This window comes from Phacochoerus africanus, chromosome 3 (genome assembly GCF_016906955.1).
Source record: "Phacochoerus africanus isolate WHEZ1 chromosome 3, ROS_Pafr_v1, whole genome shotgun sequence".
NCBI lineage: Eukaryota > Metazoa > Chordata > Mammalia > Artiodactyla > Suidae > Phacochoerus > Phacochoerus africanus.
The window spans coordinates 23,467,930-23,483,795 of record NC_062546.1 but is presented as its reverse complement, the minus strand read 5'-3'; the positions used below and the strand labels follow the sequence as shown (position 1 = coordinate 23,483,795).

At 44.6% G+C, this 15,866-nt stretch overlaps 1 protein-coding gene across 5 annotated transcripts in view; it reads left to right on the top strand.

Annotated features, from left to right (window-relative positions):
- Positions 1 to 15,866, top strand: part of DLGAP4 (DLG associated protein 4) — a 147,378-nt gene that overhangs the window by 111,067 nt on the left and 20,445 nt on the right. For all 5 annotated transcript variants that reach the window (XM_047771157.1, XM_047771156.1, XM_047771159.1 and 2 more), the window contains 2 exons: positions 284 to 372; positions 907 to 1,319. In XM_047771157.1, coding sequence (XP_047627113.1) covers positions 284 to 372; positions 907 to 1,319 — 502 coding nt within the window. The remainder of the gene's footprint in view (positions 1 to 283; positions 373 to 906; positions 1,320 to 15,866) is intronic.

Genomic DNA, 15,866 nt, shown 5'->3' with positions numbered 1-15,866 from the left:
GCGATCGATGTGATGGCACCCTCCTCAGAGTAGGGAAAGCCAGTCATCTCCACCCCATCCCACCTCCCACCCACCTGCCCGCCCGCCTCCGCGCGAATGAGCAGTGCCCGGCTTAACCTGGTCCGGCCTCGGGCCCACGTGCAGTGTCAGCATGCCTCGTATCCGTCTGTCCACGCGTCCGTTTGCGTCGTCCCACTAATGTGAATTTCAGCAGCAAGTGTGGTGTTTGTTTTTTATTTTTGTCTTTGTCTCCGTGCCGTGGCTGTCGTTGTCCTTCAATAAGGTTGACTGCATTCAGCCAGTGCCAAAAGAGGAGCCCAGTCCCGCTACCAAATTCCAGTCCATCGGGGTTCAGGTAGAGGACGACTGGCGGTAAGTCGCACAGAGGTGGTGGCTGCCTCTCCCCTCTCCTCCCCCTCCCCCTGCTCTCACCTCTCCTGCGCCTTCTCCTCCTGCTCTCCCTAACCCACTGCTCCTTGCTGGATTTCTAATAACCAAGCTGGGTTTGGGGTGCGGGCGGTGGCCCAGGCGTGGGAGGCCGGGCGGGCGGGCGGGTGGGCCGATGAGCGCTTGCTCTGTGAGATTCATCAGCCCAGGGGGCCGAGGCCGGGCGGAGACGTGGCCCGACACCTTGATGTCGGTGGTCTTCCTGGCCCCACTGCAGTAAACAGGCAACCTTATGACCTTGTCCGTGTGTGCGTGTGTGCGTGTGGGCGGGCGGGGTGGGGCAGGGGCTGAGCAGAGAATGAGACGGGGGCTGTGGGGCCCGCTTCAGGCGCATGGTGAGCAGACGATGCATCCGTTTCTCTGTCTCCCGTGTGTCCGGGTTGGGGTGGCCTCTGGTCTCTGGCCCTCTTGGTGACTTGAACCTTCCTGTTCCCACCCCACTGCTCCCCCACCCCACAGAAGCAGCGCCCCCTCGCATAGCATGTCCTCCCGACGGGACACCGACTCGGATACCCAGGATGCCAATGACTCAAGCTCTAAGTCATCTGAGAGGAGCCTCCCGGACTGTAGCCCACACCCCAACTCCATCAGCATCGATGCCGGCCCCCGGCAGGCCCCCAAGATTGCCCAGATCAAGCGCAACCTCTCCTATGGAGACAACAGCGACCCTGCCCTAGAGGCATCCTCGCTGCCCCCACCCGACCCCTGGCTGGAGACCTCCTCCAGCTCCCCAGCAGAGCCAGCGCAGCCAGGGGCCTGCCGTCGAGACGGCTACTGGTTCTTGAAGCTTCTTCAAGCAGAGACAGAACGGCTGGAAGGCTGGTGCTGCCAGATGGACAAGGAGACCAAAGAGAACAACCTCTCTGAAGAAGGTGGGTGCAGCGAGGCCGGTCCCCTGTGGGGAAGGTGGGGTGCACAGCTAGTTCTCCAGCTTCCGGCTGGTCAGCCCCCGGCCTCCAAGGGGGAGGGGCTCTTAGCTTCTCCTCTTGGGTCAGTTGTGAGCGCACCTTGTATTTCTCCTTTCCTTTCTTCTATCCATCCACCTACCTAACCAGACTTTTTCCAGAAAGGGTTTATGGCAACAGCTGCTAATTGTGGGGGCCGTGGGGTCAGCTGCCTACATTTTTGAATTGTAGGGTTTGAATCCCAGATCTGCCCTTACTAGTGAAGTGACCTTGGTCAAGTTCCCCTGAGCCTCAGTTTCCTTACCTGTGATGTGGAGATACTCCTACCCTCGAACACAGCAGTGCATGTACAGGGCCTGACGAAGTGACGAGCACAGAAAGTTGGCACCGTTATTATGCCTCTAGCTGCTCCTTATTGAGCACCTCCTGTGTACCAATCACCACGGATCTAACTGTGGGCCTCCGCAGGATGTGGGGAACTATGAATGGATGAGACGGAAGCCATCTGCCTTCCCACTTAGGTTTCTACTGAACCATGCCTGTTTCCAAAAATAACCGCCCTAGAAATTAGTTCAAGAATGAGCTAGAGGAGTTCCCATCGTGGCGCAGTGGTTAACGAATCTGACTGGGAACCATGAGGTTGCGGGTTCGGTCCCTGCCCTTGCTCAGTGGGTTAACGATCCGGCGTTGCCGTGAGCTGTGGTGTAGGTTGCAGACGCGGCTCGGATCCCGCGTTGTTGTGGCTCTGGCGTAGGCGGGTGGCTACAGCTCCGATTCAACCCCTAGCCTGGGAACCTCCATATGTCGCGGGAGCGGCCCAAGAAATAGCAACAACAACAACAAAAAAGACAAAAGACAAAAAAAAAAAAAAAGAATGAGCTAGAAATATGCAGGGGTGCCTGGATTCACATGTGGTTCATTGGAGGGCTGATTTGGAGGCGGGCCCCTGGGAAGCTCTAGCCCCCAGCTTGCTCCCCCTCCATAGAAGGTACAGGAAGGACAGGTCTCCAGAGGGAGTATCCAGAAGGTGCGGGGCCAGCACCCCACCTGCACCTGCTGGGGTGGGGCCCGAGGAAAGCACCCCCAGATGATTCGGAGTCCCTGGGGTCACTCTCTCTAGGCCAGTCCCCGGGTTCAGTGTCATACTCACTGGTGTGCAGGGAACTGTTGTGAGGTATATAGCTAGTAACTTTTTACGATAATAGTATTTTTTACAAAATCAGAACAGAGGCAGGGGCCGGAGGGAACATTGAAGGATTGGGGAGAGCGCTGAACAGCTCCTGACGGAAACTGTCCAGCCCTCTGCCCTCCCTCTGCCTTCCCCGCTTCAGCTCTCGTCAGCTGTGTGTTCTCATGTTTACATTCATGTTCATTTTTTTAACAGGATTACCTCTTATTTCCTCTTTTCAATTAGTCATCATTATGTAATTGATTTCCTGCTGTAATAGTTTAGAATTTAGCTCTGCCATCTCCACTTCCTGTGCCCCCCCCCATATATTACATCAGTTTGGGGTTGCAAAACAACCAACATTTTCTGTTTACCATGAGCCTATAAATACTGTTCACTGCAGAGCCTAGTGGTATATTATGATTTCATTTTCTTATACCTTTTGTTTTTGCTAAAATGGATAGTTGCCTCATCCTTTTTATACACTTCATTGTCTAAGCTCTTATTTGTAGTTTTTTCTCTGTGCTCCAGCAGATCCACCAGCCCTCATCAGTATTATTCTCCAGCTGTGCGGTCCTATCAGATAATCTCATGATCTCATATTTTTCCTGGTGTCCTCTGTCCTCTGCTCTATCTGGCCAGGTTGTTTTCTGGGCCTGCTCCCTGGCTGCTGTCCAGAGACTTTCCTTTTCATCATCTGGGACTGCCCTTGGCTGCTTCCCGCTTTTGGGGCCACACGGTCTTCTGCTTTGTTGGTTTTAGTCCCTCCCTTTACTGGAGCACACCTTCAACTGGAGATAAGTTTTTGGAAACCACACACCTTTATTGAGACTTCACAGAGTTTGGCTTGGTGTAAAGTTGAAAATAATAAATACAAATTATTGGAGTTCCCGTCGTGGCGCAGTGGTTAACGAATCCGACTAGGAACCATGAGGTTGCAGGTTCGATCCCTGCCCTTGCTCAGTGCATTAATGATCCGGTGTTGCCGTGAGCTGTGGTGTAGGTTGCAGACGCAGCTCGGATCCTGCGTTGCTGGGGCTGTGGCGTAGGCTGGCAGCTACAGCTCTGATTAGACCCCTAGCCTGGGAACCTCCATATGCCGAGGGAGCGACCCAAGAAATGGCAAAAAGACAAAAAAAAAAAAAAAACACCTGTACCACAGCAGCAACCCAAGCCACTGCAGTGACAACGCCGGATCCTTAACCAACTGCACCACAAAGAGAATTCCATGGTGTGTGTGTGTGTGTGTGTGTGTGTGTGTGTGTGAAACTTTTTGAGGAACCTGCCAAACTGTTTTCCACAGTGGCTGCACCATTGAACATTCCCACCAGCAGTACACGAGGGTTCTGATTTCTTCCCATCCTCACCAACACTTGTAATTACTGTTCTTTTTGATTATAGCTATCATAGTGTGTATAGTAGTATCTCATTGTGGTTTTGATTTACATTTCCATGGTGGTGAATAAAATCGAGCTGTGGTGTAGGTAACAGACACGGCTTGGATCTGGCATTGCTGTGGCTGTGGCATAGGCTGGCAGCCATAGTTCTGATTAGACCTCCAGCCTGGGAACCTCCATATGCCACAGGTGCGGCCCTAAAAAAAAAAAGGAACTAAAATGTTGAGCATCTTTTCATGTTCTTAATCAGTCATTGTATATCTTCTTTGAAGAAATATCTATTCACTCTATTTGGTTAGGTTGCTTGTCTTTTTGTTGTTGAGTTTGACTTCTTTATGTATTCTGGATTATAGGCCCTGGTCAGATATATGATTTGTAAATATTTTCTCCCATTCTGTAGATTGTCTTTTCACTTTATTGATAGTGTCCTTTGATGCACAAAAGTTTTTTATTTCGGTTAAAGTCCAACTTATTTTCTTTTACTGCTGTGCTTCCACTAATTTTTAAAATTATGAATATATATTAATTTTTAAAACTAGGACAAAAAATGATAGAGGGACTGAGAAGCCAGCTCTGTGGGTAGGGCCTGTTGAAAGATAGGCTTCTGTAGACACCTCAGAATATTGGTTTTAAATAACAGGAGTTCCCATTGTGGCTCAGCAGTAACCAACCTGACTAGTATCCATGAGGATGCAGGTTCAATCCCTGCCCTCGCTCAGTGGGTTGGGGAACCAGCATTTCTGTGAGCTGTGATATAGGTTGCAGACACAGTTCAGATCTGGTGTTGCTATGACTGTGGCATAGGCTGGCAGCGGCAGCTCTGATTCAACCCCTGGCTTGGGAACTTCCATATGCCACCAGTATAGCCCTAAAAGGAAAATAAATAAATAAATAAATAAATAAATAACATACAGTAGGAGTTCTCTTGTGGTGCAGCAGGTAAAGGATCCAGCATTGTCATGCAATGGTTTGGGTCACTGCTGTGGCATGAGTTCAGTCCCTGGTCCAGGAATTTCCATATGCCATGGGTGCAGCCATAAATAAATAAATAAATAAAATACAGTAAAATTATATCAAGATAACAAAGGAAGCCAATTACATTAATATATAGTTACTAAAATAGTAAATAAATCTGTGATAAGGTAATATAGGTACTTTGTTAAGGCATTAAATGACACAATCTAGCCATCAGTCTAAAATTACTATAATTTTAAAGTAATGATGACAGTAAACATTTCAAGACAACTGACAGCTGTAGTAGGATAAAAAATTATCTTTGATTTCTCTTGGTGACAACATGACGGGTACTTCCGACATTGAACTAAAGTGGTTTGTTACCCATCTAAGTATAAGGGCATGCATCCTCTCTAGGGTGATTGGGTGGCAAACTGGCCCTTTCCTTAGAAGATCTTGAAATGTCAGGATCTTTTCTCTAGAATCCTTCAGAATCTCCTTTAGAAAAGAATCCTCTAGGGGGCCTGTTTCCGGTTGCTGGCATCCCAGGGGCAGGACAGTGGGAAGGAGCTTGTATGCCATCATTCAGTCCACATCATCTGCCATTGACCCTGCTTGGTGGCCTAGGGTCAGAGCATCTAGAGTGGCAGCGCTATTCAGGAAAAATGTAAAGCAAGCTATGTGCTCTAAATGTCTAGGAGCTGCATGTTTTTTTTTTTTTCTTTTTATGGCCATGCCTGCAGCATATGGAAGTTCTCCCGACTAAGAGTGGAATCAGAGCTGCAGCTGAGGCCTATACCACACCACGGCAATACTGAATCCTAGCCACAGCTTGTGTTAACTCCAGATCCTTAACCCACTGAGCAAGACCAGGGCTTGAACCCATATCCTCAGAGAAAACATCAGGTCTTTAACCCACTGAGCCACAACAGGAACTCCTATGTTTTAAAACTAAAAATAAATAGGTGAAATTAATTTTAATAAGTTATTTTACTCAATATGTACAAAATGATAGTGCTTCAACATTATTCAACATGGGAAATTATTGAAATGCTATATTCTCTTTCATACTAAATACTTAAAATCCAGTGCATATTTTATTTTATCATACATTTCAATGCGGACAAACCACATTTCAGGTGCACGCTAACTGCATATGACGAGGGGCTGCTGTTTTGGATGATGCACATGAGGAGAATAAGCATGGGTAGGTATGCACAGATACCTTAATGCCAAAGTGTTGGAACCGCAGGTTAAACTTGTCTGTACTATACTTAATTCTGATTCTTTCTGAAGTGAGAAGATGCTTACCTGCTAAAGAGGTTATGTCATGCCAGATGTACTGATGTTACCTTCCTTTGATATTACTCGGGGGGAGGGGGGGTGTTCTTTTCAATCTGATGACATTTCTTAATAACTAGACCCCTGCTGTTGAACCTGATCTCTGGATGGAGCCTTTTTACAACCCTGCATCAGTGACTATAACTTCATTGCAGATGTAGTCACATTGCTTTGTCTGTTAGAGCCGAGATAAATATTGACTGGTTCAGTACATCAGTAATGCCCATGGACATGGCTGCCTCTCTTGAATGGATTTTGTGTTGTACCACCCTCCATCTCTGGAACTCCTTCATCTTCCCCAGCTGACACTCCATGCCTATTGAAAACTGACTTCCACTCCCCCTCCCCCAGCCCCTGGCAACTACCATTCTCCTTTCTGTCTCTGTGAATGTGATGACTCTAGGTGGAATCACAGTCTTTGTCCTTTTGTGACTGGCTTATTTCACTTAGCATAATGTCTTCAAGATTGATTCATGTTACAAATACAGAATTTCCTTCCTTTCTAAGTCTGAATAATATTCTCTTGTATGGAGAAACCACATTTTGCTTACCCATTCATCTTTCAGTGGATGCTTGAGTTGCTTCCATCTTTTGTCTGTTTTGAATAATGATACTTCCTGTCTCTTAGGACCACAGCTCTTTGTTAACACTATCGTGCTTTCTGATCATGTTGTGTACATTCACCCAAGGCACTGTCTAACTTAGGCCATAAGTTTGTTTGTTTGTTTTATTAAAGTATAGCTGATTTACAATGTTGCGGTAATTTCTGCTGAACAGTAGAGTGTCTCAGTTGTACAACATATATGTGTGTGTTTGCAGGTGTACATATATATATTTGGGGGGGGGGGTATGCCATGGCATATGGAGGTTCCCAGGCTATGGGCGCCAGCCTACACCACAGCCACAGCCACACCATATCTGAGCCACATCTACAAACTGCACCACAGCTCCTGGCAATACTGGATCCTTGCCACTGAGCAAAGCCAGGGATTGAACCTGCATCCTATGGATGCTAGTCAGATTTGTTTCTTCTGAGCCACTATGGTGACTGTTTTTTTTTTTTTTTTTTTGGCTTTTGTCATTTTAGGGCCGCACCTGTGGCATATGGAGGTTCCCAGGCTAGGGGTCTGATCGGAGCTGTTGCTGCCGGTATACACCAGAGCCACAGCAACACAGGATCCAAGCCTCGTCTGTGACCTACACCATAGCTCACGGCAACGCCGGATCCTTAACCACTGAACGAGGCCAGGGATCAAACTCAATCTCATGGTTCCTAGTTGGATTCGTTTCCGCTGTGCCACGACGGGAACTCCATAGTATTTTCTTTTCTTTTCTTTTTTTAGGGCCTTACCACCTGTGGCATATGGAGGTCCCAGGCTAGGGGTCGAATTGAAGTTGTAGCTGCTGGCCTACATCACAGCCACAACAATCACAACAATGCCAGATCCTTATCCCACTGAGCGAGGCCAGGGATCAAACCTGCATCCTCAAATTTTTTTTTTAATTTATTTAGGGCTGCATCTGCAGCATATGGAAGTTCCCAAGCTGGGGGATGAATCAGAGTTGCAGCTGCCAGCCTGCACCACAGCCACAGCAACACCAGCTCTGAGCCACATCTGCGACCTATGCCGCAGCTTGGGGTAACACCAGATTCATAACCCACTGAGTGAGGCCAGGGATCGAACCCACATCCTCATGGATACTAGTTGGGTTCTTAACCCACTGAGGCACAACGGGAACTCCCTGTCCTTTTTCTGATTTACTTCTCTTAGGATGATAATCTCTAGTTGCATCCCTGTTACTCTGAATGGCATTATTTCATTTCATTCATTTCTGAATGGCTCAGTAGTATTCCATTATATCTATATACCACATCTTCTTTATTCATCTGTCAGTGGACATTTAGGTTGTTTCCATGTCTTGGCTGTTGTCAGTAGTGCTTCAGTGAACACAGAGGTGCATTTATCTTTTTGAATTTTACTTTTGTTCAGATACATGCCCAGGAGTGGGATTGCTGGATCATATGGTAGTTCTCTATTTAGTTTTCTGAGGAATTTCCATACTGTTTTTCATAGTGGTTGTACCAGTTTACATTCCCACCAACAGTGTAGCAGAGTTCCTTTTTCTCCACACCCTCTCCAGCATTTGTTTTTTGTAGACTTACTAATAATGGCAATTCTGACCAGTGTGAGGTGGTACCTCATTGTAGCTTTGATTTGCATTTCTGTAATAATTAGTGATGTTGAATGTCTTTTCATGTGCCTACACATAAGGTCACACTTTTTTTTTTTTTTGTCCTTTTGTCTTTCTAGGGCCACACATGCGGCATATGGAGGTTCTCAGGCTAGGGGTCCAATCAGAGCTGTAGCCGCTGGCCTACACCAGAGCCACAGCAACGCCAGATCCAAGCTGCATCTGCAGCCTATATCACAGCTCATGGCAATGCCAGATCCCTAACCCACTGAGCAAGGCCAGGGATAGAACCCCCATCCTCATGGATGCTAGTCATGTTTGTTAACCACTGAGCCACGATGGAAACTCCTGGTCACAAATTTTAAGGTCAGTCTTCTTATATCTGTGGAAGAGGCTTACCAAGGAGGTGCCTCAAGGAGACCATGGCACCTGCATGTTGTACAGAATCCTGGAGGAGATCTCCCGGCAGAGAGAGGGGACAGGCATGTCCCCTCCCTGATGGAGGAAGCACACAGAAGCAGGAAGGGCATGGCAGGTTCCTGGAACCACAACTGAAAAGAAAAAGTGGGGCCAGGGGATGATGGGTTACAAGAATAGGAAACTGACTGGCCGGCCTCAGTGTTGGGCATTACCCTCTAGTCAGGGAAGAGCAGCTGGGGGATCTGAAGCAACAGTGAGATGGTCAGATTTTCTTTTTAGAACAGTCACCTTGATTGCAGTATAGAGAAGTCTTTGGAAATAGGAAGACCAGGGCAATGGGATGGAGGAGAGAGGAATGGATAAAGAAATGTTTTTGAACGTTCTGGATAGACCAGCTAAAGGGGCACTGGGCTGGAGTCAGGAGGATGGCTCCACCTTTCCTGGTTTGAGCCATAGGTCGATGGAGAAGTCATTAACTTAAAAGAGGAAGGCGGAGGCAGGGCATGCTTGGTTGGATAGAGGGGCTTTGGGAGAAGCAAGATGACAGAGGTCACATTGTAAAAATGTCTCTCTTGCTGTCAGAGGAAGTGCAGGTGAAATGAAGGCTTAAACATAGACTGTGGAAACTCCTGTGGCCAAGGAATTGATCAGAGTCATTCCAGTAAGTGGAGAATCGGAGGGCCTCGGACCCAGGACAGCTTACCATGAGCCAGCACTTGGCATTCATAGTCTTGTTGACTACTCCCTGCTACCCGGTGAAGTTGGAGCTGTAAACTTAATATGAATCCCTTCTTGAAAAAGAAACTAACACATGGGGGTGAAGTGCTCTGCCATTTAGGCCCTGTGTGACATTGGGCCTGTCTGAGCCTACTTCTCCCCACTGGGGTCCCCACCCCTTAGCCTGTGGTTGGGGGTAAGATGAGACCCTGTGTGTGTGTGGAGTGCTTGGCCCGAGTGCTGGGTGCACCACTACTGCAGCTGCCGTTGCCATCACCCTGACTTCTGGAAAGAGGCAGCGCAGTCAGGCAAGGAGCTGAATCAGAAGCCAAGCCTTGGCCTCGGTGCTGGGAGACCAGAGGTGAACAGGGGTAGACCTAGAGCCAGCTGCCTGAGGGAGGGGTCTGCCCTCCTGTTTCTCCAGCTCTGGTGAGAGAAGCTGTGAGAGACCTTGGGCGAATCACCTCACGTCTCCAGGCCTCCACGTTCTCACCTGTGAATTGGATGGACCAGAACTAATGTGCATATTTTCATTTATTTATTGATTCTCTGGACTTCTTCTCCTGTGAGTTGCTCAATAGTCAGTTCATTTTTCTATTGCACTGTCACTGTGGTTTTTAAAATTTATCTGTATGGAGTTCCCGTCGTGGCGCAGTGGTTAACGAATCCGACTAGGAACCATGAGGTTGCGGGTTCGATCCCTGCCCTTGCTCAGTGGGTTAATGATCCGGCGTTGCCGTGAGCTGTGGTGTAGGTTGCAGACGCGGCTCGGATCCCCCGTTGCTGTGGCTATGCTGTAGGCTGGCACCTACAGCTCCGATTGGACCCCTAGCCTGTGAACCTCCATATGCGGCCCAAGAAATAGCAAAAAAAGACAGAAAAAAAATTTATTTGTAATTTTTTATATATCTAAGTACTTATACTATGTCATATGTATATATTCTGTTTTATAAATATGACCAATATTTTCTTCCATAATGTTGCTTCTCTCTTAAAATCAATGATGTTTTTGTCACTCTTTTTTTAAAAATTTATTTTTATTTTTATTTTTTTATGGTCTCACCCATGGCATATGGAAGTTTCTGGGCCAGGGATTGAATCCAAACCACACCTGTGATTTAAGTCACAACTGCAGCAACACCATATCCTTTAGAACCACTGCACCAGGGCGGGGATCAAACCTGTGCCTCCACAGCAACCCAAGCTGCTGCAGTTGGGTTCTTAACCTACTGCACCACAGTGAGAAGTCCTCTCTTATTTTTAAGTTCATATCTTCTAATCTTTTGTTTTGCACCTTTTTTTTATTGTGGTAAAATACAGTTAATACTTATCATCTGAACCATTTTTGTTTTGGTTTGGTTTTTGGCTGTACCCACAGCATATGGAAGTTCCTGGGCCAGGGATAGAACCTGCACCATAACAGCAACCAGAGCTGCTGCAGTGGCAACACTGTGTCTTTAACCTACTACGCTATCAAAGAATGCCTTAACCTTTTTTTTCTTTTTTTTTTTTTTTCCATTTTTGGCCACACTGCAGCATATGGAGTACCCAGGCCAAGGTTAAGATCCAAGCCACAGTTGCGACCTACACCACAGTTGTAGCAGCGCCGGATTGTTTAACCCATGGTGTTGAGCTGGGGATCAAAACTGCATCCTTGGGAGTTCCCATTGTGGCTTAGCAATTAACGAAACCAACTAGGATCCGTGAGAATGCAGGTTCGATCCCTGGCCTCGCTCAGTGGGTTAAGGATCCAGCATTGCCATGAGCTGTGGTGTACGTCACAGACATGGCTCAGATCTGGCGCAGCTATGGCTGTGGTGTAGGCTGGCAGCTACAACTCCAGCTGGACCCCTAGCCTGGAAGCTTCCATATGCCACTGGTGCAGCTCTAAAAAGCAAAAACAAAAGCTGTATCCTTACACTGCAGAGACACCACTAATCCCATTTCATCACAGCAGAAACTCCTACTTAATCATTTTTAAGTGTACAGTTCAGTGGAATTAAATACATTCATATTCTTGTGAAGCCATTGCCACCGTCCATCCCCATAACTCTTTTCATCTTGTAAAACTGAAACTCTATACCCATTACACTGTAACTCCCTATTCCCCCCCTTTCTTCACCCACCAGCAACCAATTTTGCCTTTATGACTTTGACTCATAAAAATGGAATCATAGTTGTCTTTCATGATTGGTTATTTCACTTAGCATTATGTCCTCAACGTTATTCCATGTTATAGCATATATCAGAACTTCATTCAATATTATGGCTGAATAATATTTCATTGTGTTTATATACCACATTTTGCTTATTCATTCATCCATCAAAGGAATTTTGGGTTGCTTCCACATTTAAATGCTACTGTGAATAATACTGCTGTGAACATGGGTATACAAGTATCTCTTCAGGTCCTTCCTCTTAGTTCTTTTGGGTTTGTACCCAGAAGTGGAATTACTGGATCATGTGGTAATTCTATTTTTAATTTTTTTTTTGTCTTTTTTTTGCCATTTCTTGGGCCGCTCCCACGGCATATGGAGGTTCCCAGGCTAGGGGTCTAATCGGAGCTGTAGCTGCCAGCCTACGCCAGAGCCACAGCAACGCAGGATCCTAGCCGCGTCTGCAACCTACACCACAGCTCACGGCAACGCCGGATCGTTAACCCACTGAGCAAGGGCAGGGATCGAACCCGCAACCTCATGGTTCCTAGTCGGATTCATTAACTACTGCGCCACGACGGGAACTCCGTATTTTTAATTTTTTGAGTAACCACCACCATACTGTTTCCCACAGTGGCTGTACCATTTTACGGTCCCATCAACAGTAAACAAGTGTTCCATTTTCTGCACATCCTTGCTAACCCTTACTTTTTCTGGTTTTGTTTTTGTTTTGCTTTTTAGGTCACACCCATGACATATGGAAGTTACTAGGCTAAGGGTTGAATCAGAGATGTAGCTGTGGGCCTATGCCACAGCCACAGCAACGTGGGATCTGTGGGATCCGAGCCGCATCTGTGACCTACACCACAGCTCACTGCAACGCTGGATCCTCAACCTTCTGAGTGAGGCCAGGGATCGAACCTGAATCCTGATGGATCCCAGTGAGGTTTCTTAACCACTGAGCCATGAAGGGACCTCCTGTTTTTTTTTTTTTTTTTTTTGATAGTAGCCTTCCTAGTGGGTATGAAGTGTGGTATCTCACTGTAGTTTTGATTTGCATTTCTCTATGGTGATTAGTGATGTTGAACATCTTTTCATGTGCTTATTGGCCATTCGTTTATTTTTTTTGGAGAAACACCTGTTGAAATCCTTTGCCCGATTTTTTAATCAAGTTGTATTTTTTGTTGTTAAGTTTTAGATGTTCTCTATATATTTTGAATATTAATCCCTCACCCAGATATATGAGGTGCAAATATTTTCTCCCATTCTGTGGGTTACCATCTTACTCTGTGGATAATGACATCTAATGTACAAAACTTCTTCATTTTCATGAAATGCAATTTTTCTGTTTTTCCTTTGGTGTAAAGCCAAAAATCATTGCCAAATCCAAGGTCCTGAAACTTTTGTCCCATGTTTTCTTCTAAGAGTTTTATTCTTTTAGGTCCTTGACCCATTTTGAGTTAATTTTTGTGTATGGTATTACATAAGGATCTGACTGCATTTCTTTGCATGTAGATATCCAGATTTCCTAGCACCATTTGTTGAAAAGACTTTTCTTTCCCTATTGAATGGTCTTGGCACTCTTGTCAAAAATCCTTTGACCATATGTGCAAGGGTTTATTTCAAGGCTATTCCATATATCTATATGTCTGTCTTTATGCCAGTACCACACTGTTTTGTTTACTGGGATTTTGTAGTAAGTTCTAAAATCAGGAAGTGTGAGTCCTCCCAGGGATGGATTTTTTTTATTTCTGGAGAAAGCACTATTGGAATTTTGATAGGAATTGTATTGAATCTGAAGATTGTCTTGGATGGTATTTGACATTTTAATAATATATAACAGTATTAAGTCTTTCAGTTCATGAACATGAGGTATGTTTCCATTTATTATGCCTTTAATTTTTTCAGCAGTTTTGTAGTTTTCATTATGCAAGTCTGTAATCTCCTTGTTTAGTTAATTAGTAGATATTTCTTTTTGATGCTATTGTAAATGGAATTGTTTTTGTAATTTCCTTTTCAGGTTGTTAATATATAGAAATGCAGCTGGTTTTTGTGTGTTGACTTGTATCCTGCTTACTTTGCTGTATTCATTCATTCAGGTGTATTTTGGTAGAATCTTTAGGGCTTTCTATAAATCATCTGCAAACAGAGATAATTTCTTCCTTTCCAATTTGGAAGCTTTTATTTATTTTCCTTGCCTAACTCCTCTGGCTAGAACTTCCTGTTCTACATTAAATTGATGGATGTGGACATCCTTGTCTTATCCCTGATCTTAGAGGAAACACCATTGAGAATGATGCTTGCTGTAGGTTTTTCACATATGGCTTTTATTATGTTGAGGTAGTTTCCTTCTGTTCCTAATTTGTTGACTGTTCTTCTCATGAAAGAGTGTTGAATTTTGTCAAATGCATTTTATGCATCAATTAAGATGATTGTGTGGGTTTTTTTCCTTCATTCTGTTGATGTGGCATGTTTCATTGATGACTTCATATGTTGAACCATCCTTGCATTCTAGGAATAAATCCCTCTGGGTCATAATGTATAATCCTTTTAATATGCTGCTGAATTCTGTTTACTAGGTTTTTTTGTGTGTCTTTTTTTTTTTTTTTTTTTGGTCTTTTTCGGGCTGCACCTGTGGCATATGGAAGTTCCCAGGCTAGGGTTCCACTTGGAGCTACAACTACTGGCCTGCACCACAGCCACAGCCACACCAGATCCGATCCTTGTCTGCAACCTACATTATAGCTTATGGTAACACTGGATCCTTAACCCACTGAGTGAGGCCAGGGATCAAACTTGTGTCCTCATGGATACTAGTCAAGTTCATTACTGCTGAGCCACAACGGGAACTCCCTGTTTCCTAGTATTTTGTCAAGGATTTTTGCATCAGTGTTCATAAGGGCTAATGGTCTATAATTTTCTTTTCTTGTAGCATCTTTGTCTGGTTTTGGTATCAGGGGAATGCTGATACCAGGCCTCATAGAATGAATTAGGAAGTGTTTCCTCCTCTTCAGTTTTTTGGAAAAGTGTGGGAAGGAGTGGTATTAGTTCTTTAAATGTTTGCTAGAATTCACTCAGTGAAGCCATCAGGTCCAGAACTTTTCTCAGTTGAGACTCTTTTGATTACTCATTCAGTCTCCTTACTAGTTATTGGTCTATTCGGATTTTCCACTTTTTCAAGATTTAGTTGTGATAGGTTTTGTATTTCTAGGAACTTGTCCATTTCATCTAGGTTATCTAATTTGTTGATGTACAGTTGTACTAGTACTGTCTTACAATGCTTTTAATTTCTGTGGAATTGGTAGTAATGTCTCCACTTTAATATCTGATTTTAGTATTTGAGTCTTTCTTTTTTTCTTAGTCCATATAGCTAAAGGTTTGTCACTTTTGTTGATCTTTACAAAGAACCACCTTCTAGGAGTTCCCACTGTGGTGCAGGTGGGTTAATGATCCAGTATTGCAGCAGCTATGGTGTAGGTCGAAATTCTGGTTCAGATTCGATCCCTGGCCTAGGAACTTCCATGTGCTGCAAGTGCAGCTAAAAAAGGGGGGTATAAAAAAGAACCACCTTCTAGTTTTATTGATGTTCTCTGTTATTTTTCTATTCTCTATTTCATTTACCTCTTCTTTAATCTTATTATTTTCTTTCTGCTAGTTTTGGGTTTAGCGTGTTCTTTTTCTGGTTCCTTAGGTTGTTGATCTGAGATCTTTCATAAATTTTTTAATATAAGCATTTATAGCTATAAATTTCCCCCTTAACACTGTTTTTTGCCATGTCCCATAAGTTTTGGTATGTTGTCTTTGTTTTCATTTGTCTCAAAATATTTTCTAATTTCTCTTGTGCTTGTACTTTGATCTGTTTGTCATTTAAAAGTGTATTTTCACAATTTTGCAAATTTTCCAGTTTTCCTCTTGTTTATGACTTCTAGCTTCATTCTGTTGTGGTTAGAGAAGATACTTTGTATCATGCCTATTTTTTTAAAAAATCTATTGCGACTTAATATATGGTCTGTCCTGGAAAATGTCCCATGTATACTTAAGAATGTATATTCTGTTGTTGTTGGGTGGGGTGTTCTGTATTGTCTTTTAGATATAGTTGGTTTATTGTGCTGTTTTTTTTTTGTTTTTTTTTGTTTTTGCTATTTCTTGGGCCGCTCCCGCGGCATAT